The 22,887-nt window shown below is 35.8% G+C and overlaps 1 protein-coding gene across 1 annotated transcript in view; it reads left to right on the top strand.

Moving 5' to 3' along the window:
- PSMD1 (proteasome 26S subunit, non-ATPase 1) overlaps positions 1 to 22,887 on the top strand; it is a 97,630-nt gene that overhangs the window by 11,170 nt on the left and 63,573 nt on the right. Inside the window, exons 7-16 of the mRNA XM_047871432.1 lie at positions 3,130 to 3,356; positions 8,004 to 8,064; positions 8,961 to 9,089; positions 10,599 to 10,687; positions 11,125 to 11,203; positions 11,937 to 12,110; positions 13,719 to 13,830; positions 14,775 to 14,971; positions 15,928 to 16,023; positions 17,070 to 17,134. Of these exons, the coding sequence (XP_047727388.1) occupies positions 3,130 to 3,356; positions 8,004 to 8,064; positions 8,961 to 9,089; positions 10,599 to 10,687; positions 11,125 to 11,203; positions 11,937 to 12,110; positions 13,719 to 13,830; positions 14,775 to 14,971; positions 15,928 to 16,023; positions 17,070 to 17,134 (1,229 nt within the window). The remainder of the gene's footprint in view (positions 1 to 3,129; positions 3,357 to 8,003; positions 8,065 to 8,960; positions 9,090 to 10,598; positions 10,688 to 11,124; positions 11,204 to 11,936; positions 12,111 to 13,718; positions 13,831 to 14,774; positions 14,972 to 15,927; positions 16,024 to 17,069; positions 17,135 to 22,887) is intronic.

Below are 22,887 nucleotides of genomic sequence, written 5' to 3'. Positions count from 1 at the left end.
ACTGTAATGGTTTCATACATGTATCTGAGTTGATTTTCACAACAGCTCTGTGAAGATAAGGTATATGCTTATATTCCTTTTTACTGATAAGAAACTGAATGTTAAAAAACTAAAAAACTTTTGTTACAACGCATCCTATGTATTCTTTTTTTGTTTTTAATGTTTATTTATTTTGAGAAACAGAGCATGTGTGTGCGCGGGCAGGGGAGGGACAGAGAAAGGAGGAAAGAGAATCCCAAGCAGGCTCTGTGCAGATAGTGCAGAATTGTGAGATCATGACCTGAGCCGAAGTCGAGATGGATGTTTAACCGACTGAGCCACCCAGGCACCCCTGTATTCTTTTTCATTTTGAAAGTATTCCAAACATTTATGGAAAATTTGAAAACTAGGTTAAAAAAATAAAAGATAGAAGAAAAGATAAAAACAGTACCTTTGTTGTGTCATTCTAAAAAGAATTTCAGGTAAATGATCTCTGGTTTTATTACCCAAACACAACCAACACATTTGGGTATATTTTATCTCTTTTTATGTTTGAAAATTTTTAAAGGATTTTATTTTCAAGTAATCTGCATCCAGTGTGCACTCAAACTCATAATCCCGAGATCAAGAACTGCACACTTCCCTGACTGAGCCAGCCAGGCTCCCCTCTTCATGTATGAATTTGCTTGCACATTTTTAAAAAATTCACATGGCCCAGAAAATGAAAAGTGTATCTTTCCCTTTCCCTGGGCCTTTTCTCAAAGATAATGCATAGATGTTTTTCTTTCACTCATTAGCACATTTCTTTTAAATGGCTGTATTTTATTGACTAGAAGCGCCTGAGTTTGCTTTTTAACAATTGTCACACTGTATCAATTTTTGTATTCTGCTTAGAGCATAGCATTTCATCACAGATTTTGTTACTTTGTCACTATAATGTGTTCTCATATAATTTCATCATCTATATGTTTTTAAAATTTAGAGTAATGTATCCTTTTTTAAATGCTTTTTGAAGCAAGTTTGAAACACAGAAAAGGCTGGAAGAAAAATCATATATATCACCCAATGGCAGCATTTAAGTGTATTTCCTTTCAGTTTTCCCTGTATAGCTTTTTGGAGTTTTGTTTGCTTCTAAGTAGTTTTTAATAGGTTTTGTTTGTGTTTGTTTTTTAAATAATTGTGTTTTATTTTTTTTTATTTTTTATTTATTTTTTAATTTTTTTTTTCAACGTTTATTTATTTTTGGGACAGAGAGAGACAGAGCATGAACGGGGGGGGGGGGGGGGGGGCAGAGAGAGAGGGAGACACAGAATCGGAAACAGGCTCCAGGCTCCGAGCCATCAGCCCAGAGCCCGACGCGGGGCTCGAACTCACGGACCGCGAGATCGTGACCTGGCTGAAGTCGGACGCCTAACCGACTGCGCCACCCAGGCGCCCCAATAATTGTGTTTTAAAACATACATGAGAAATAATAGTCTTCTGCTCACCTGTGTATTTCAGTTTTATTCCTCAGAGGCAATTTTATTTCTTTGTAGTTGTTTTATTTTTTGTCCTTTCAAGGTTTTTTAAAACTTTATTTTACATTTCAAAAATACATTTTTTTTGAACAGGTAATAATACATTCATGCGATTCAAAATTTAAAAAGAACCAAAGGGTGGGGTGCCTGAGTGGCTCAGATGGTTAAGCGTCCGACTTCAGCTCAGGTCATGATCTCACGGTTCATGAGTTTGAGCCCCACGTCGGGCTCTGCGCTGACAGCTCAGAGCCTGGAGCCCACTTCGGATTCTGTGTCTCCCTCTGTCTGCCCCTCCGCTGCTTGCACTCTGTCTCTCGCATTGGCTCAAAAATAAATAAGTACTACAAAAAAAGAACCAAAGGGTATACAGGGAGAAGTCTTCCCACTCCTTTCCTTTGGCTCCTAAGTTCCTTTCTCTGGAGGCAAACAGTTATCAGTTATATAAATCCTTCAGTTTTAACATTTTTCCATATTTAAGTCTTCACAAACTCTTGTTCCAACTTTCTTGAATGTGCAGTAGGCATTTAGTGGATGTACTTTGCCTTACTTAACCATTTCCCTATTGGTTTTATTTATCTTATTTCCATTATTTCCTATTCTTTTTAAATTTTTTTTAAATGTTTATTTTTGAAAGAGAGAGGAAGAGGGACAGAGCGCAAGCTTGGGAGGAACAAATAGAGAGGAAGACGTAGAATCCAAAGCAGGCTCCAGGCTCCCAGCTGTCATCACAGAGCCCGACACTGGGCCTGAACTCAAGAACCGTGAGATCATGACCTGAGCCAAAGTCAGATGCTTAACTGACTGAGCCACCCAGGAGCCCCATTATTTCCTATTCTTTTTTTAAGTAGGCTCCACGCCCAGTGCTGAGCCCAACACGGGGCTCGAACTCAGGACCCTGAGATCAAGACCTGGGCTGAGCTCTAGAGTTGGATGCTTAACTGACTGAGCCACCCAGGTGCTCCTCCATTATTTTCATTCTTAATTTGTAATAACTTTGGTTAATGTGTCCATTTTGAAATTAGTTATTTGCTACTTTAAGGGAACAAGAAAATTTTAATTGAATTCTTTAAAAAATCCTAAATTTATTAGATAATTTTGTTAAAACATGACAGATTGTAAGAGTGATAAGAGAAATACTTCAAAATGGTCATTTCAGTGCCCCTTGTTCTGGCCCAGCATTATACAACATGTGTTAAATGAATCAATGACTCCTACAATTTATGGTTAAGCAGAAAATTCAAATTAAGGAGCACTTGACAATAATATACAGATAAGATTTGAAGAATCCAAGATTCATTTACCTATCAGTCATTAAGTACTGCTAATTGCCAGACACAGTAATTAGGAGCTGTATGATCTGTATGGGTTTTCTTATGGAAAGCAGATGCCGTTTTCAGGAAAAATTTGTCTAGTGCCAGGATCAGAAATAGAGTGCTAACACTGGAATTAAAATTAAAAATTAATTTAAAAAAAGAAAAAAAGAAACGGAGTGCTGGAACAGTTTATCTGCCCCAGTTTGCCTGTGCTTATATTTTCAGGTTTCCTGTATTACTATCAACTGTTTGTCAGTCTCTAAGTATCTTGTATACACAGTTTTCGATTATTATGTAATTGTTTTTTATCTGCATTTCAGTGCTTAATTTTCTTAGATGATCCTCAGGCCGTGAGTGATATCTTAGAAAAACTGGTCAAGGAAGACAACCTCCTGATGGCTTATCAGATTTGTTTTGATTTGTATGAAAGTGCTAGCCAGCAGTTTTTGTCATCTGTAATCCAGAATCTTCGAACTGTTGGCACCCCTATTGCTTCTGTGCCTGGATCCACCAATACGGGTACTGTCCCAGGATCAGAGAAAGACAGGTATAAGTATCTTTTTCTGCATCAGAACTAATTGGACAACCTTTATTTCATTTTGAGAATAGGTGGAATATTCATCGACCGTGTAGTCTAAGAATTATTTTCAGAATTAGCTTTCATAGATTGTAAAGTCTTATTAAGGCTATTGCTCTGTTTTGCACTGTGCTGGGTACATTAAGGAAAATCAAAACTGGGAACTCTTCTGGAAAGAAATGGAAGTGATTGACGGGGAGGGCTAATTGCATGTGTGCTATCTAACCAAGTAAATTAAAAATCTCAGGTTAGGTGGGCTAGATTTTAGTATTTGGAAAGTAAACATTTCCAGCTTTTTGTGCTTTTATTAGAACTAAATATACATTTATCTTAGGCTGATGCAATGTTAGATTTTATTTTACTGTATTTTTTTATGCATTTAGACCACTTATTTAAAATGTTTAAATGTTTTTCTTATGCCTCCTTTTTTCCTTTTAAAGTTCACACAGCAGTGAGAGTTATTTTTCTGAAACAAATGTCACAACTCTTTAAATCTCCAATACTTGACAGACACATTTCATATAAAATTCCGAGTCTTGAACATGGCCTTCAAGGTTATACATGATCTGTCCTCTCCATACCCCTCAACTCATCTCTTGCTGCTTTCTTCCTTACTTACTGCCCTCCGATCTCAGTGGCCTTTTTACTATTACTCAAAAACACTAGAAATAGTCCTGCTTCAGTAAGGTTTTCTTGAATTTTAGTTTTTAGTATTTGTTTTCTGCCCTTTATTTTTCTTTATTTGGGGCTTATCGTTAATATGTAAGTTGGATTTTCTTTGCCCATCTTCTGTATTTCTCATTTCTTTTGAATCCTTTTCAGCTCTTCATTTCTTTCTTTCTTTCTTTCTTTCTTTCTTTCTTTCTATCTATCTATCTATCTATCTATTTATTTATTTTTAACATTTTATTTATTTTTGAGACAGGGAGAGACAGAGCATGAACAGGGGAGGGTCAGAGAGAGGGAGACACAGAATCTGAAACAGGCTCCAGGCTCTGAGCTGTCAGCACAGAGCCCGACGCGGGGCTCGAACTCACGGACCGCGAGATCACGACCCGAGCTGAAGTCGGCTACTTAACCGACTGAGCCACCCAGGCGCCCCTCTTTCTTTTATTTAAAAGGAAATATTTATTTGGGGAGAGAGAGCACATATGCAACTGTGGGAGGGACAGAGCGAGGGAGATAGAGAATTCCAAACAGCTTCCGTGCTGTCAGTGCAGAGCCCAGCTTGGGACTCCATCTCACAAACCAACTGTGAAATCATGACCTAAGCTAAAATCAAGAGTCAGACACTTGACTGACTGAACCAGCCAGGCACCCCTTCAATTCTTTCTTTTAATTGAATGATAATTTAAATACTGTTAAATACACATATCCTAATGATCCAGTTCAATGAGTTCTGACAGTGTAAACACCCATATAACCATCATCTGTATTATCATCCCAGAAACTTGCCCTGTGCCCTTCGAGGTCAACCCACTGCCCCTGAGGCAACCACTGGTTTGATTTCCGTCAGAATAGATTAGTTTTGCCAGTTCTTAAACTTCATATAAATGGTTCATATAGCATGTATTCTTTTGTTTCTGCTTCTTTCACTGAACATGTTATATATATCTGTGTTTTTTGGATGAAATAGTAACTGATTTCTTTTTATCATTGAGCAGCATTTCATTGTATGAATATACCACAGTTTGTTTATTCATTCTTATACTGATGGACATTTGGGTTGTCTCAAAACAAGGCTACTAGAACATTCCTATACAAGTCTTTTTGTGGACAAATATTTTCATTTCTCTTGGGTAAATACCTAGGATTAGAATAGCTGGGTCACAGGGTATGTGTTTAAATTGGTAAGAATCTGCCGAAATATTTTCCAACATGGTTGCCCATTTTACCCTCCCAACAGCAATGTATTAGCATTCCATTTGTTTGTTTGCCAACATCAGATGTTATCAGTCTCTTTAATATTACTCATTTTAGTGGTATAAAGTGATATTTTGTTGTTAATGTTTATACAAGTAATTTGTCAGATACATTGTTTTGAACATTTTCTCCCAGTCTTTGGCTTATTTTATTAGTGGTATTTTTTGATGAACACAAGTTTTTACTTATTTTTTTTAAATGTTTATTTATTTGGGGCTCAGTCAGTTAAGTGTGCTACTTCGGCTCAGGTCATGATCTCACAGTTCATGAGTTTGAGCCCCGTGTTGGGCTCTGTGCTGACAGAGCCTGGAGCCTGCTTGGGATTCTCCATCTCCCTCTCTCTCTCTGCCCCTCCTCCACTTGCACTCTTTCTCTCTCTCAAAAATAAACATTAAAAAATTTTTTTAATTAAAAAAAAAAATGTTTACTTAAATAAATAAGTGGGGAGAGGGAGAGAAAGAATACTATCAAGACGGCACTCGATCTCATGAACCGTTAGATCATGACCTGAGCCGAAATCAAGAGCTGGACACTTTACTGACTGAGCCACCCAAGCACCCCAAAAGTTTTTATATTTTATAATCCTGTTTTCCATTTTGGGATCCCACTCTAAGCAATTCTTTGTCAGTCTCACAGTTACAAAGGTATTCTGCTGTTCTGCCACACTCCTAGAAACTGTATAGTTTAAGGTTTGTAATACGGTGTCAGGAATAAAGAGTTTGTTTAAAAACATGGATGTCTAGTAATTCCATTAGCATTTGTTTGAAAGACTGTCCTTTCCCTGCGGAATTGCCTTGGAACCTTGGACATGTGATATGTGGATCGATTTCTCTATTCTTTTCCATTTATTTGTCTTTCCTTATACCAGTATAAGGAAACAGTGTCTTTATTACTAAAGCTTATAGTCTTGAAATCAGGTCAGTGGAAGACATACAGTTATGACCTCCCTTCTCTCCTCACCACCAAGATTGTTTTGGGTCTCTTGCATTTCTGTAAGCCTGAGGGGATTCTGGTTGGGATTGTGTCGAATCTCTTCAATTTGGAACAAATTGAGACCCTCACAATATTGGGTCTTACAATCCATAAGCATAGTTTTGTTCTTAATTTATTTAGATTTTCTTTAAATTTTCTCAGCAGCATTTTATAGATTTTAGTTCAGAGATTTTGTACGTCTTAAATTAATTCCTAAGTATGTTTTTTGATGCTATTGTAAGTGGTATGTTAAATTTCAATTTCTATTTGTTTGTTACTAATATGTAGAAATACAGTTGATTTTTTATATTAATGTGAATCCCACAACCTTGCTTAAATCACTTATTAGGTCTAGTAATTTTTTTTTATAGATCCTTCTATAGACTTTTGTACATAGGGATCCTGTTACCTTAATAGAAACGATTTTACTTCTTCCTTCATAATTTTCATGACTTTTCCACCCTTGTTTTTCTGCATTGGCTAGGATTTCCAATGTTACTGGGTAGACATAAGAGTGAACATCCTTCATTCCTGACCTTAGGGGAATGGCATTTGTTTTATTTCTTGTTAATTTAAATTTTTTCTTTCATACCTTCTCCTTTATTTGATTTGTGTTTATCTGGTCTTATGTTTCCTCTGAATTAATTTTCTGAAATTATTATTTTGCTTCCTTCATTTATAATTTCCCCCCAGTTTTATAATTTCATTTCTGAATTATCTAATTCTGGTATGTTTTATTCTTTTGTATCTTGTATAATTTTATTAATGTCTTTTACCTCTTTTGAAATAATTTTTTTCTTTTAATATTATATGGGCTTTAACTTTGATCCTTGTCAGTAGCTTGTCTTTACTGAAATTAGTTTTCCTAAATTTTTGCAAAGGAGGCTTATTTAGGATAGTTTTTCTAATTTTACTGCTCTCTAGAATTTCCTCTTCTGTTGTGTTACTGAGTTTTAAAATGGTATCTTACAACTTGAGATCTCTTAACTCTCTTTCTTGCTTTTTTTTTTTTAAGTTTATTTCTTTCGAGAGAGACAGAGACAGCATGAGGAAGGAGAAGTAGAGAGAGAGGGAGGGAGGGCGGGAGGGAATCCCAACCAGGCTCCTCCCTGCCAGTGCAGAGCCTGATGCGGGTCTCAAACTCATAAACTGTGAGGTCGTAACCTGAGCCAAAACCAAGAGTCAGATGCTCAACCAACTGAGCCACCCAATCCCCCTTACTTTCTCACTTTTATTTGGTCTTTCTTTTTTCTTTCTTTCTGCCATGGTAATTGGATTCTGTATCCAGCATTTTATCCCCATTGAAATGCTTTTGCCTAGAAGGGAGTATTGGCTGGTTGTTTTTCAGAGTCGTTGGGGTCCTCAGCTGCTTCACTTCAAACTGGTGTTGTAGCTGGTGATGGTGTATCTCCACCTGGCTGTGTTTTAGGAGTTTGGTGGGTGCTTTGTCATCTGGTTTTGTTGTATTTGTTGTTTGTGCTAACCTAGTTAGTTGTGTGGTTTTATGAATTTATTTGGAGGAAATTAAATCACTGGGCTGCTTCCATCTTAATAGAATTGTCTCTGTTTCTTAAGGGAAATACTTAGGTAATTAAACATTTTTTCCTTGCAAAATATTTATTTGAACATGGTTCAGATTCTTTAGTTTGATAACTAGTTACCTATACATACTATTCAGAAAAGATTTATCAGATTAGTAACTGTTGATTCTCTTCATTTTAGTGACTCAATGGAAACAGAAGAAAAGCCAGGTAGTGTACTTGTAGGAAAGACACCAGAAGTGGTAAGTGTGTTTTTTGAAGTTGAGGTTACCATTTAACATACAATTATATTGTAAGTTATTTTAAAGTGTTATATATCTGTCTTTGTTAGTGGTTTAATATTAAGTTTAATACCAACGTTATTTTATAAAAATAGATCTTCTGTAAAAAAGTAAAATTTTAAAGACTGACCCTAGAAAGTGCTTAACTTAGAAGAAAGCAAATCCTTAGATCCTTACAAAAGATTGACCTCTGTCTAGAATAACTCTGAATTATTTGTCACAGGATGAGAAAAAAGTATGGCCTCTAACAACTAAATGACAACTTAGTTGTAGACGGGGCAGGGTACTTTAGTTGTCTTTGTTATTTTTAATATTCATGGTGTATGGAGGAATGGGGTAAGTATTAGAACAGTGGTCTGTTGGATGTAAATGTTTCCTCCACCAAGACTTTTGATTTTTGATACTCAGATATATAAATGTCAACTATTATTTACCGGGACAGCTTGGTAGTTGATGAGATCATATATATGTGTTGGTTAAATGTGTTTTTGATTTTTCCAGTTTGGAGTAGGCAGTTTCTCACCTAAACTATGAGTTGTTCTGTATAAAATAGTTTTCCTTGCATATCATCAGTAGTCATTCTTTTACAGTTTGGGGTTTTTTTAACATTAAAATAATTTTATATTGGAAGTTTCTTCAGAGTGAATTATATTCTTTCATTAAACTGGTATCATATTTCAGTGGTAGCTATTAAAGAAATATTCTTTCTTTCAAATAAGTGATACATGAGTATTCTAGATCCTACTATTAAAATACAAGTTTTGCTCTGTGAATTTCACTGGTTTAGGGCTGTTAAAGCACAATTGGTGGATATCAGTAATATATGAATTTTTCTTCTTGTTTGTTTATTTTGGCAGAGTCCAGAGCCCAAGGACCAGACTTTGAAAATGATTAAAATTTTAAGCGGTGAAATGGCTATTGAGTTACATCTACAGTTTTTAATACGAAATAATAACACAGATCTCATGATTCTAAAAAACACAAAGGTAGGAAATTCATCTGTAATGGAGGCTTTCTTGTATTTATTTCTTTGTTGATTATTAGTATGTATACTTATTTGTTATTGAATACTTTGTTGCATTTTATTCTAATCAAGAAAGTAACTTAAAAAGAACAAAGAGAGAAATTCTTGAATTTGTTGAGAGAAGAAAGGAAATTAAAATTGAGTTCCTGTTTTTGTGTTTCACATTCATTGGGAAGTTTAGTGGTTTGTTTTGTTTTGTTTTGTTTTTTAACGTTCATTTGTTTATTTCTGAGAGTGTGTGAGCAGGGGAGGGGCAGAGAGAGAAGGAGACAACAGAGAATCCCAAGTAGGCTTTAGGTTGTCAGAGCCTGACTTGGGGTTAGAACTCACAAACCGTGAGATCATTGCCTGAGCCGAAATCAAAAATCAGACACTTAGCGGACTGAGCCATGCAGGTGCTCCTTGGTTTAATTTTTTTTAGTTAACTTTTTAATATGTATAAGTAGCACTTGGACGAATGGCCCAATCAGAGCACTGATGCAGTTTGTTTATGTGTCTTTTTTCCCATTGAACTGCAAACTGCTTGAGTATACAGGTTTTTGATATTGTGTAATGTTTGTTGAGATACTGATCCTAACAGTAGGATTAATTTTAATCTTTGAATAGATAATATATTCATCTGGTTCAAGAAAATGTTTTCATACGAAAAAACTTAGTATTTTTCTTCCCTTTCCTGTCTTATCTACCCAGTGGCTTTTGATAAAGTCATTTATTCCTCTTTTATAGCTATATACTATTTCAATACTACACAGTTGTTTGACTGAAATATGCAATCATACTTCTCAAATTTTTAATAATTACAAATGTCAGATGGACACAGTTACATAGTTTGTATTTATGACAGTTTTTTGAAACTAATCTTTATAATATAGTCTCATTAGAAATAAACAAAATCCCTTTGGTTACTGCCAGAGGTGCAGAGTGAGAAGAGATGCAGCATTGTTCTCTAGGCTAGCCTGATACCTTGGAGACCTTAGACAAGATGCTGAAAAGAAATGGCAAATTAAACTATTCAGAAACCAATAAATAGAAAATCTACTACCTAAATTGCTACCTAAAACCTACTGATCTCAAGACTACAGATAAAACTCTGACTTGCTTGTGTTTATAAACTACCTATTTAATCTTTATAAAGAATTATCCAGAGGCGCCTGGGTGACTCAGTTGGTTAAGCATCGGACTTCGGCTCAGGTCATGATCTCACAATTCATGAGTTTGAGCCCTGCATTGGGCTCTCTGCCGTCAGCACAGAGCCTACTTCAGATCCTCTGCCCCTCCCCCACTCTCTCATTCTCTCTCTCTCAAAAATAAGTAAACATTAAAAATTATAATGTCCAAGATTCATAGTTTAATGTCAGTTCAGTTTGTTAATATTTTCATCACAAAACAGGGCCTCTGATTGTGTACCTACATGTGACTTTGTGTATGTATGAATACTTTGCCAGTGGTACAAATGTATTTGTTTTTATAGGATGCAGTACGGAATTCTGTATGTCACACAGCAACCGTTATAGCAAATTCTTTTATGCACTGTGGGACTACCAGTGACCAGTTTCTTAGGTAAATATACTCGAAGGTTTCCACTTTGGTTTAAAATCATCTTTAATAGAGACACTTGACATTGTTACATAGATGTAGCTGCCAGTCCTGAATTTTAAATTCTGTTTTTGCTATTTTATACATTTTTTTAATGCATATGCCTGCTTATTTTAAGGTAAAATTAATTCCCTTTATTAGTTGGCTTGAATCTAGGCTTTTTCATGACATAATATTAATGTAATTCTGCTTTTGTTCATAGTGAAATTACATATCATGCATTTTTTTAAAGTCTCTAGAATACTAAGAACTTAGTAGATAAAATAGAATCACCAGTAATTTGAGCTCCATAAAGTAAAATGATTTGTAATAGTTCAAGGTAAAATTTTAATGCTTTGACTTTAGTATTATAAAAAACTTTATGGCATTCATTTCAATAGTATTGCTGAATTTTCTTGCAGAGATAACTTGGAATGGTTGGCCAGAGCCACTAACTGGGCGAAATTTACAGCTACAGCCAGTTTGGGTGTAATTCATAAGGTAATATACAATGATCAGTGTGAACGGAACCAATTTTTCTGGAGTTAAAAAACGTAAAAGTTTATCGTATTTCTTTCATAAGTAAATTTTTTTAAATCAGATAGATTCTCTTACAGGAAAGAATAAAGTAAATAAAAAATGAAAATACATATGTATGTGTTTGATTTTAATAAATTTTTTTTTTCAACATTTATTTATTTTGGGGACAGAGAGAGACAGAGCATGAACGGGGGAGGGGCAGAGAGAGAGGGAGACACAGAATCGGAAACAGGCTCCAGGCTCTGAGCCATTAGCCCAGAGCCTGACGTGGGGCTCGAACCCACGGACCGCGAGATCGTGACCTGGCTGAAGTCGGACGCTTAACCGACTGCGCCACTCAGGCGCCCCTGTATGTGTTTGATTTTAATAAAAGGTGGAAATCCTTTCCTTATGAAGACTAAGCCATTTCTCACAGGATGAATTGAAATAAATTATTTGTATAGTCTGAAATGAATTTGGGGAAATGTTATAAAACAAGGGAAAAAATTGAAGCGTTTGTTTCTAACAAGGATGTGATTCAATCTCTTAAAGATTCTCCTCATTTGAGTTATAAAGTTGTATAGGAGAGAGCCCCACTTCCTCCTCTTTTAGAAAGTGAACATTCTGGAGAAAAGAAAATAATTCTAGAAAATATTACATCTTTTTTCTCTCACTTTTCTCTTCCTGACATCTTTATTGTGGCTCAATTTTACAGGGTCACGAGAAGGAGGCATTACAGTTAATGGCAACATATCTTCCCAAGGACACTTCTCCAGGATCCGCCTATCAGGAAGGTGGAGGTCTCTATGCATTAGGTCTTATTCATGCCAATCATGGTGGTGATATAATTGACTATCTGCTTAACCAGCTTAAGAATGCCAGCAATGATGTAAGTACAAAAATGGAAAACTAGTCTGTTACTTAAGAGTCCAAGAAAATATTACATTTGCCAAATTACTTTAGTGAATAGAAATTTTATACATTTTGAAATTCCCAAAATGGAACTGTTCTTAAAGAATTCTTTTTTAAGGGAATTTTCCTTCCTGTTCTATAAACTAAAATTGTGCTTCTCAGTCCTTTAAAATTGGTATGTGACAAGCAAAATAAAGTACCATATGTTTGTAAAATATATGTTGTATTTCCACACTTAAGAGTTTTGGAATGTTAGAACTGTAAGTGACCTTAATGATCATTTGGTTTAATCTTGTTATTTTATAGGACACTAAGTCCCAAAGAAGTAACTGTCAGGAATCAATTCTTAGTTATTTGGTGTTTTATAATTTGTTACATGTAATTGTTTTGGAAAAACTTACTAAGCAGCTTGTTCTTATTTTACAGAACTTTGAAATAGGATTTTAGACTTTAACTTTTATGTTAGAGTAGACTCTTTTTTAGAAGGCTATTAGGAGATTAGCTAAGTAAGAAAGATAACTTTGTCCTCCTATTTCAGTGAAAAGATTGAGGCCAATAGGATGATCTGTCTCCACTAATAAGCCCCTCATCCACGAATTTTATATACATTTATTCATGGCTTTGCCTCATTTCCTTCTCAGGTAAAAATTTTCTAATCAGACAAATCTCTTTGGTTACCAGCAATATAAACCTCCACTGATTGACTTTAAACAAAATGTTTATTGGAAATAGTTTCTATAATTAAAGGAAAAGCTGATGAACCAATTCTCACAACAGTTAAGAGCCAGGGCAATTCTAGAGATCTAGATAACAGGAACTAATTGTATCATTTTTCTAGGGCCCTGCTATCAGGATGAAGGAATTTGAAATGTTTTTTGTCCTTGGGTCATTTCACTTAAGAAAGATTGGAATTTCAGAGAAAGAGCATTCAGTTGGCCTGTCTTGGGTCTCACAGTCCCATACTTTGGGTAGGAGAAAGTGGGCACGTATTAAGTTGGCAATTCCACCAAAACTAACCAGTGGGAGAAGAGTATTTCCCAAGCAACGTTGAGGTGCTGTCTCCTGTAAAAGGAGACTGCACTCAAAAATGACAGATGACCACTAATGTGTCCGTCTTGAAATAAAGACCAGCTTTTGCCCTTGACCCTGTTTTTCCTACTTCTTCATGACTGTGTTCCATAGATACCTTTTCCTCCTCTCTTCAGCCTCCTTCCCCTTAGCCAGTAAGCATATTCAGGTCTCACCTATCCTAAAAAAATCTTTCCTTGACACTTGCTTCTCCTTCTTAGTTATCATATTTCTCCCTTTCTCATGTAAACTTATTAAAAAAGAGCTATACCCTCTCTCTCCACTTTATCTCTCATTCACTTCTCAACTTACTATTATTTTGCATCAGCAAGCACCATTCTTTTGAAACTGAAATTGCTGAGGTTACCACTGGCGATCTGAGTCAAATCCTTTGGTCATACTCCCTAGGTCAACTGCCCTGCATGTTTAATATCACAATACATTTTGAAGTTAGAATAAAAGCTTGGATTTTTAAGTACAGTATTCCAAATCACTGGAACCCATGCTTTTTCCCTAGATCGTTCGACATGGGGGCAGCCTGGGCCTGGGTTTGGCTGCCATGGGGACTGCACGCCAGGATGTATATGACTTGCTAAAAACGAACCTTTATCAGGATGATGCTGTGACAGGTAAGTGATTCTTTGCAAAGACAACTCACTTTAGGATTAATTAACATGACTAAATTTGTTTTCTACTTATATTTTGTTTTGTCTTGTTTTTTAAGTATTTTGAGAGAGAGTGTGAGCAGGGGTTCAGGGGTGGGGAGAGGCAGAGAGAGAGAAGAAAGAAAGAACCCGCGCTGTCAGCATGGAATCTGACGTGGAGCTTGATCTCGTGAACTGTAAGATCATGACCTGAGCTGAAATCAAGAGTCCCAACATTTAACCAGCTGAGCCACTCAGGCGCCCCTCTACTTCTGTTTTGTAGCCTCTTAAAAATCTAATAGATTACTTGTATAGGGAGTGGATTTTGCCCCATTTGTCAAACTCATAAAAATAGATTTTGTGACGTATAAGTTTTTAAAAATGATACATCCTGTGTGTGTGTATAATTGATTTTTGCAAACAAATTTATTAGAGTGATCTATTTGTATCACAGAGCTATCTGTACTGCTTGGTGATAACATAGAAAAACATCATTGTGTCTCTTTTGAAATCACTGTTGGATTGATGGTACATTCTGTCACGATTTAAAAGGAAAATAGCTATAAATATATGGATGTGCTTTTTATCAGCTGGCTTGAAAAAATGCCTTCATTTTCATTTAATAGATGTTTTGATAGTTGATGATAATAAGTGCCACTTCCAATAGGATATGTTTTATTGAGTTTACATATGTAATTTTATTTTTTAATGTTTATTTATTTTTGAGAGGGAGAGAGAGCGAGCATGAGTCAGGGAGGGGCAGAGAGAGAAGGGGACAGAGGATCTGAAGTGAGCTCCGCGCTGACAGCCCAATGTGGGTCTTGAACCCACAAACCTCAAGACCTTGACCTGAGCCAAAGTCAGACGTTCAACCAATTGAGCCACCCAGACGCCCTATATTTTTTAATGTTTTATTTTTTACTCACTAGGGGAAGCAGCTGGCCTGGCCCTAGGTTTGGTTATGTTGGGCTCTAAAAATGCCCAGGCTATTGAGGACATGGTCGGCTATGCACAGGAAACTCAACATGAGAAGATTCTGCGTGGTCTTGCAGTTGGCATTGCATTAGTGATGTATGGGAGGATGGAGGAGGCTGATGCTCTCATTGAATCTCTCTGCCGTGATAAGGTGAGACGATACATTGTTTATCCTTTTCCCCCTATACTCCCTCATGCCCTAGTTATCACCTGCATTTACAGAAATACTTTTCATTAGAAATTATCTCTGTTCTTGACAGAATGCGTAACTATACTCGTTGATGAAACAAGGTATATAAAGCCTAATAGAATGTAGGAAAGAAAAACACTGATTAGAAGGGATGAACAGGACTAAGTTGAGGATTTTAAATTTAACCAAGATTTCAGACCAGTAATTTTCAGATAAGCAGATCCAGAAAAGGTATTTAGAAATTTGCAAGTTGATTTCTTTTAGAAATAGTATTTTTGGAATTATTTCATAATCATTTAATGAGATACAAATTTATTGTTTTTGCATCAAAAACCAGTGCCAATCCCCATGCTTATTTATTTGGGTAAGTGTTTTTCATTGCCTTTTGTATTGTTTTATTTTGACAGTGGTATATGGTGGGTACTCAGTGGTAAATAATGCTGTCCTCTATAGTCTTGATAAAAAGAACTACTACTGTATTAAATGATAAAGCTACTGATTATTTTGCTCAGCTCTCAGACTCCGTATCTCTTCCATTCAGTGCTCATCAGTGCCCAAGAATTAAACAAGGTAAAAGGAGGTTACAATGTGGAATTAGAAGCGAGCTTCTTTCTTATTCGTTTAATAATGGAAGTTGAGTGTCAGAGGATAGTGTTGGTATTGGACTTGAGTTTATACTTCCTAGTAAGTGTGAGGCAGTACAGGCATGTTGCACAGAATGTTGAGAATTAGAAGTTAACTCCTCCTGTATTAGAGTCTTTTATTTCCACATTTGTTTTAGCAAATTACCAACCACAAAATAGTTCTCCTTAAGTTTATTGTTTCCATCGTTTCCTACCTAAAACCAACTCTCCTGGTGGATGCCAGTTACTATTTGAAATGCTAACTTGTCTATTGATGTACATTATTCTTCTTAGGACCCAATTCTTCGACGATCTGGAATGTACACTGTAGCCATGGCTTATTGTGGCTCGGGTAACAACAAAGCTATCCGGCGCCTGCTACATGTTGCTGTAAGTACTCTTTCTTGGCTGGAGGGGGAAAGGAAAGTTTGCAGATGGACACTAAGTGTCTAGGTTATTGCAGCACCCACACTACATGATCACCACCAGTGATCTCAGGTACAGATTATCATTCGCTGGACACAATCAGCTATAACCTAAGCACCAGGTTCACTTGGCTTTTCAGAAGGATGTAGTACAGGATAACAGTAAGTCGATATGAATAGAAGCCCTTAAAATCATTCAGGGGCAACTTCTGAAAACCTACTCCAAGGGGCATCCTCATTTGTAAGGAACAAGACCACATGAGTGTGTGCAGCCACCCTAGGATAGGGAAATCTAATGAACAGTAAAAATCACTTCTTTTTTACAACCTGTGAAGTTAGCTTCCAGGCAGCCCTAAGTGACATGGTCTGTTACAAGAGATACATTATACAGGAAAGCCAGTGTCCGTGTTTTCCAACAGGCTTTTCCCACTCCTAGTCCTCCCAATCCAGATGGAGTTTATGAACAGTAATGTTGCCTGGTAACACAGAGGACATTGTACATGTGTCTTCACTTAGTAGGTTTCTACCATCTTGGTGCCAGGAGAAGGTAAACCTCAGGTCATCTTCCCATGCAGAAAGGGTTTAGAACTATTACTATTTTCTTCCCAGAAATACTCACATTCCGCTGTATTTATTATTAATTTATCTTTTATCAGTGCAACATGTGGTATGTTGTAAATATTAAATGTTTGTATTTTGCTTGAATTTAGGACATACTTTTTTGAAAATAACTTTGAAGAAATGGTTACATTTTCAGTGTAGCCCACAAAAGCTATATAGTGCAGCTGAAATAATCTTTAGAAGTAGCCCTGAATCCTAAACTTCACCAAGCTTAAAAGCCCTGAAATGAAAACTATATCAGATGAGTTTTTCTAAAGTGAGGAGGACATTCTAATTAAATAGTAATAAATTAATGAGGTCTAATTTACATTTGAATGATGTGAGCCTCATACCAGTTTATTCCAGTAATGGAATGCATGGTATAATGTAATCCTTTAAAATTTTTCCTAGGTAAGCGACGTTAATGATGATGTCAGGAGGGCAGCAGTAGAATCACTTGGGTTCATTCTTTTCAGGTAATTTCTAATTTCTGGTTCTCTTTATAGTCCTTTTTTTTTTTTTTTTTTTTTTTTTAATTGTAACTAAACAGAAACTAGTGTCTGAGAAATATGTCCAGGTTCAGAGTGAAGACCATTTAACAATAAGATTAGTACTGTTCATCTGAAAAAGGAAGCAAGTGTGTCTTGAGATTCCAAGAACCTATTTGAGAAATAGTAAAATGACTTTATTATTTGTTTTTTCATAACATTCAGTGTATTTGTTTAGTTTTTTAAATCCAGATAACATATTTAGTACTCCTCTTTCCATGAACATTGGTAATTCAAATTGGATGCTGTCTCTTACACAGATTTGTAGAGTTCTTGAAGCTCTTTAATGAGAATAAAAGGTAATGGACTTTGTTTAAAGAAGGCTGAAAAATTTGCGGAGTTAAGAAAACTGTTTTGGACTTGAGATTTGGAGATGCCTTGGCTTAGTACAGTTGTGATGAAGAGGACATACTCTGAAACCAGTCTGCCAGGATTGAATCCTGGCTCTGCCACTTACAAGCTGAGTGACTTTGGGCTTGTTACTTAGCCTTTTTGAATCTCTGATTTCGGGTACAATAATAGTGCCTATTTAAGAAATGTGTCTTTAGATGAATAACTGAGTTAATATCTAAAGCCCTCAGAACAGTGTCTGGCACTACTACGTGTTATTTAAGCGTGTGATAGTGGTGGTAACTGTAATAGTGGTAGTTGCAATAGTACTTCTTGCAGTAGTTCTTCTTCCTGTCTGCTTATTATCTCCAATCTCATACCATTATTTCTTTTAGCTAAGATACTTTACATTAAAACCTAACAAAGGCAGATTAAAAGAGCTTCATTTAGCTCTATTTGTACACTGCTTATAACAACTTTTTTTGATGAAATTACACAATAAAGTTCCCAGGATATATGTTAGATGAGTCAGATGAGTCTCATTCATGTCCGTTTAAATCTGGGATAGATTTTCTACCCCAAGTCCCTGGGAGTGAACCTTTGTTGCAAAGGTCATAATATAAGTTTACAAATACTGAACGTCCACCATGAACTGGTTATAGGATCTTCTTCATAACATCTTGGTAGGAGCTTATTCCATTTATCGGGAAGTTATCCAGAAAGGCTGTAAATAATTTTATTCTTATTGTGGATAAAAATGTTGAGTAAAACAGCAAAGTACAGACCCATATGACATGCTAATAGGTTTCTCCTTACACCAGTTTTGTTAAATAAGGTTGTTCATACTAACCTCCTTCATTGTGTTGTCCTCAAACCCTTATTTGCTCAACTTGTTCACAAAGACAGTAGAGAGCTTTCTTGAAATCCAAAGACATAGTATTTACACAGATCTACTGTCTAACACCTCCAAAGTAGAATATGTGATTAGTTGGTTATTACTGCTTTTAGTAAATCCATACAAGTGTCAGATATTCATTGATTGTTTTTCTAAGATGACAGAGCCTATGTGCGTTAAGCTATTCTACATTTTTAAAAAAGATCTGCAGTAGACTACACGCTTTATTTCTTGATTCCTATTTCTCTTATCTTTTTTTGAACATCAGAACATTTAGCCACTTACAGTCTTTTTGTACCTTTGCCATTTTCTTTTTTTCTCAGATTTGTCAGCAGTGGTTCCATAATTACAACCACAAAGTTCTGTTTCAGGGAGGTGATTCATTTAGCTTAGAGAGTTGAACTCATTTAAGGCAGCTAGTCTTTTCACCCAGTCTACATTTTGATCACTCTTTCCATTACTTTTTATCTTGCTGGTCTAAAACTCATTATCCTGAGGGGGAAAAAAAAAAAAGGAAGCAAAACAGAGGTTGAATAGTTCTCTTTTCTGCCTGTCATCTTTGGCCAAGTTATGACCCTAAACTTTCACTGGTTTTGCTTTAGAATTTAGACACAATGTAGGGTTGGGCATGGGTAAATATTGCCATCCAGAGAGGTTCTTTTGTTTTGTTTTTGTTTTTGTTCTAATTCTTATCAGAGAACTAGGTAATTTTGATTTGGAAAGTATATTTTTCTAGGAGTACCTTTAATAACTGTTGGTTTGTGTAAACCATCCTACTCATCATGGTCTCTGTTTTGTTTCTTTGTTGTCAGCTGTTAATTTTTACTGGTGATTTTCCATTTCATGTTCTCTACATCAGTGGTCTAGTATGTATATTCTGCCACATAGGAAGTTGAGCTTCATGAAGACTGTTTCTCTTCCCTTTTTAACCTGACAGCACTTTGCTCTCTAACAAAATTCATTTCTGCCTTTGCATTTCCTGTAGTTCACACTCATGCTAAACTCCCAGTTTCAGCAGCAGATGTCTCCCACGAGCTGCTTTTAGGCTTTGCTAAGATCTCAGTTACTTACGATAGATCCAGCTAATGAGTGGTTCTATGTGTTTGTTATTTCTTAGGGATCATTCTGAGTTTTATTTTCATGATAGGATTCTTTATAAGTAGAAGAAACTGGAAAAGTTTTTAGAGATGATTTTGTCTAAAAGTTACTTTATAGATGAAGAAAATTAAATGTAATCAACTTGTCTAAGAAATTGCCGTTGAGGGGCGCCTGGGTGGCGCAGTCGGTTAAGCGTCCGACTTCAGCCAGGTCACGATCTCGCGGTCCGGGAGTTCGAGCCCCGCGTCAGGCTCTGGGCTGATGGCTCGGAGCCTGGAGCCTGTTTCCGATTCTGTGTTTCCCTCTCTCTGCCCCTCCCCCATTCATGCTCTGTCTCTCTCTGTCCCAAAAATAAATAAACGTTGAGAAAAAAAAAAAAAAAAAAAAAAAGAAATTGCCGTTGAAACCAAATTCTCTAAATTTTAGATTAGTGTCATTTCCCTGGAGGGAGAATCTTTAAAGATGAAAGAAACTTAGAAATATTTTTTTAAAAGAGAAGAAAATTCAATTCTAAAATAGTTAATAAAATTTCCCGTTGTCATAGAGCTAAATGGTAGAACTGAAATTCAAAACAGGTCTTGTTAGAGACCAGGGCTTTCTACATCATGCCTTTCTATTAGAGTACTATTTTCCTGAGCAACTCTCACGGAACATTTTTATTCTCAAATTTCCTCGTTACCTTTAATATTTGGAAAGTTTCTGTCCTTTCTCTTAAGAATAGTTAATGTTTTCTGGTGCATCATCATTTATTTTCTTAGAAATTGCTCCATTTTATCATTTCTTCCCTTTTAGATTTACTTTTAAAATAACTGCAGACATTTCACCTTCTTGAACCATATTTTAAGAATTTATTTCTTCTTACTTTTTTAATCTTCCTTTCAAATGTACTTACTGGACATGAATACTGAAAATATGTGGGTAAACATGTATTTGTACTTCAACCACTAAGGTGAAATTGTCTTCGTGGGAAACTAAAAATTCTTATGTGTGTTATCTCTTTTACCCTGAAGTAGTCCAGACAGTTACAATATTTTCACTGTTTCTTTCTCCTGATATTTGTGGGTTATTTGTTTATAATGTATATAAATATTGAGAATTGAGTTGAAAACATTCTTGCCAAGTTGAAATGAACCTAGTACATTTTTGTTTAATAAATAGGTGATTATTAGGCCCATTGTTATCTATCGAGTAAGCACATTTTATTATAACAACTCTTTTTATGATACAATGCTTGGCATTGACTGAAACTCAGTTGGAACTGAGCATAATCTGAATTATTTTAACTTGACATTGGAAAGCAAAGTGAAGAAAAGTTAAAAGAAGCATTGGTCTTTATATACTTGTTAAAATTAAGTTGCTATAATGATCTGATACAGATTCTTCTTAAAATTAGACAATCCTAGAGGCCCCTGGACATCTTTGCTATAACTTTACGTTATAACAATAACTGCATATTTTCCAATGTATACATTAATTTGCTTTCAGATACGGATGGATCTTATAAGATATGAGGGAGAGTCTTGGTGCAGATATTTCTTTAGACCGTAAGATATGTTTCCTTGAATATAAAAATGTTGCACCATTATAGAGTCTTAGAATTTGAAGGAACCCCAGCAATCAGCTAGTTACCACCAAGTGCATGAATCATCTTTACAATATCTCCATTCCGATTTTTTTATCACTTTGATACATATTGTCTGTATTCTGTTCTGTTTCTGCCTCATTGTCTTTGTGTTTAGGTCCTTGATGCCATAACTTCCTTATTTTATTTCTGTCTTTTTAAACCTTTTCTATACCTTCGCCCCCTCCAGTAATTAATAAATATGAAATTTAATGAAAGTTTTCTTCCAAAATTATTTTTAAAGACATACAGTCTACTCTTTTTCATAGTCTTTTTATTGCCATAAATGTGGTTAACATCTGAAATTTGCTTTCAAATTACAGATTTTTTAAAAGTATTTTGAAATGGAAGTGTCAGTTTTGTATCAAAATGGTAAAAGTTTGTGCTATGTTGTACTTTTTCAGAAATAGTTTATATTGGAGTTGTATTTCATTTTCTACAATCTTCTGGAAGTACTAGAATGATTAACTAGAGAAAGATCTCTCAGCTAACTATAAAGCAAAGATTTTTTTCCCCAGGAATTGAAGCTAACTAGTCATATAGTTAATTTTGTAAGTGTGTGATTGTTTAAGTACATACATGAATTTGGAGGCAGTATAGAGCATGTGAGAAGGTAGTCCATCTAATCTAGTTCGTCTAGGGGTAGAGCTTTGGCAGTGTGAGTGCCATCTCTAGATTTTCCGGAAACAATTTTATATGCCTTTACATAGATAAGATTCAGTTTGTGATACTTTTAAAGTGACACCAGAAAACTTAATCTTCTGTGACTTTGCAAGAATATAAATCTTAATATATGTCAAACCCATCATATTAGAGACTAGAACCAAAATAGATAACAATTTTTTTTTTTTTTTTTAGGAATGTAGATTATTTTGCCTATCTGAAATGGGCCACCCTTAATGCTGCTGAAGAATCTTAGACTGGTAGGGAAAAGTGCCTAAAGCTTTGAGATTTAGGGATTAAATTTGTAATCTTTTCTTTCTGGCAGATGACATAGAGCCCATTAGGTCTATGTTCTAACTGTGTTCTAGGAAAGGATCCTACCATGTGGAGAATATGTATCTGGTTCACTTATGCTGAGCTCCACAGCCAACGCATTTCTTGAAGTAATTTTCTTAAACTTAATCACCTGGAAAGGGACAGCGATACAGTAGTAATAAATAGGTTGAGACATAAGAATGGGTCAACACGAGGGGCGCCTGGGTGGCGCAGTCGGTTAAGCGTCCGACTTCAGCCAGGTCACGATCTTGCGGTCCGTGAGTTCGAGCCCCGCGTCGGGCTCTGGGCTGATGGCTCAGAGCCTGGAGCCTGTTTCCGATTCTGTGTCTCCTTCTCTCTCTGCCCCTCCCCTGTTCATGCTCTGTCTCTCTCTGTCCCAAAAATAAATAAACGTTGAAAAAAAAAAAAAAAAAAAAAAAAAAAAAAAAAAAAAAAAGAATGGGTCAACACGAAAAGGAAAAGCTAAGATATGGACTGGCTTCACTGCAGACCCCCTCAGCCTAAATTTCTTTACCATTTATGGGAATAGTGTGACAATAAAATATCAAATGTAAATAGAATTGGCTAGCATGTACAGACTGTGCACATGTACTAATTCTCATAAGAACCGTATGAAATGTAGATGAGAAAACTGAGAAATTTAAGTACCTCTCATAAATTCAGTCAGTTAGCTAGTAAGTGACATGGTTTGGATTTATTCCCAGATCTTGCAATGCAAAATGAAATGAGGAAAGGGTG

Source organism: Prionailurus viverrinus, chromosome C1 (assembly GCF_022837055.1).
Source record: "Prionailurus viverrinus isolate Anna chromosome C1, UM_Priviv_1.0, whole genome shotgun sequence".
NCBI lineage: Eukaryota > Metazoa > Chordata > Mammalia > Carnivora > Felidae > Prionailurus > Prionailurus viverrinus.
The sequence above is the reverse complement of the archived record's forward strand: the minus strand, read 5'-3'. Positions and strand labels throughout refer to the sequence as shown.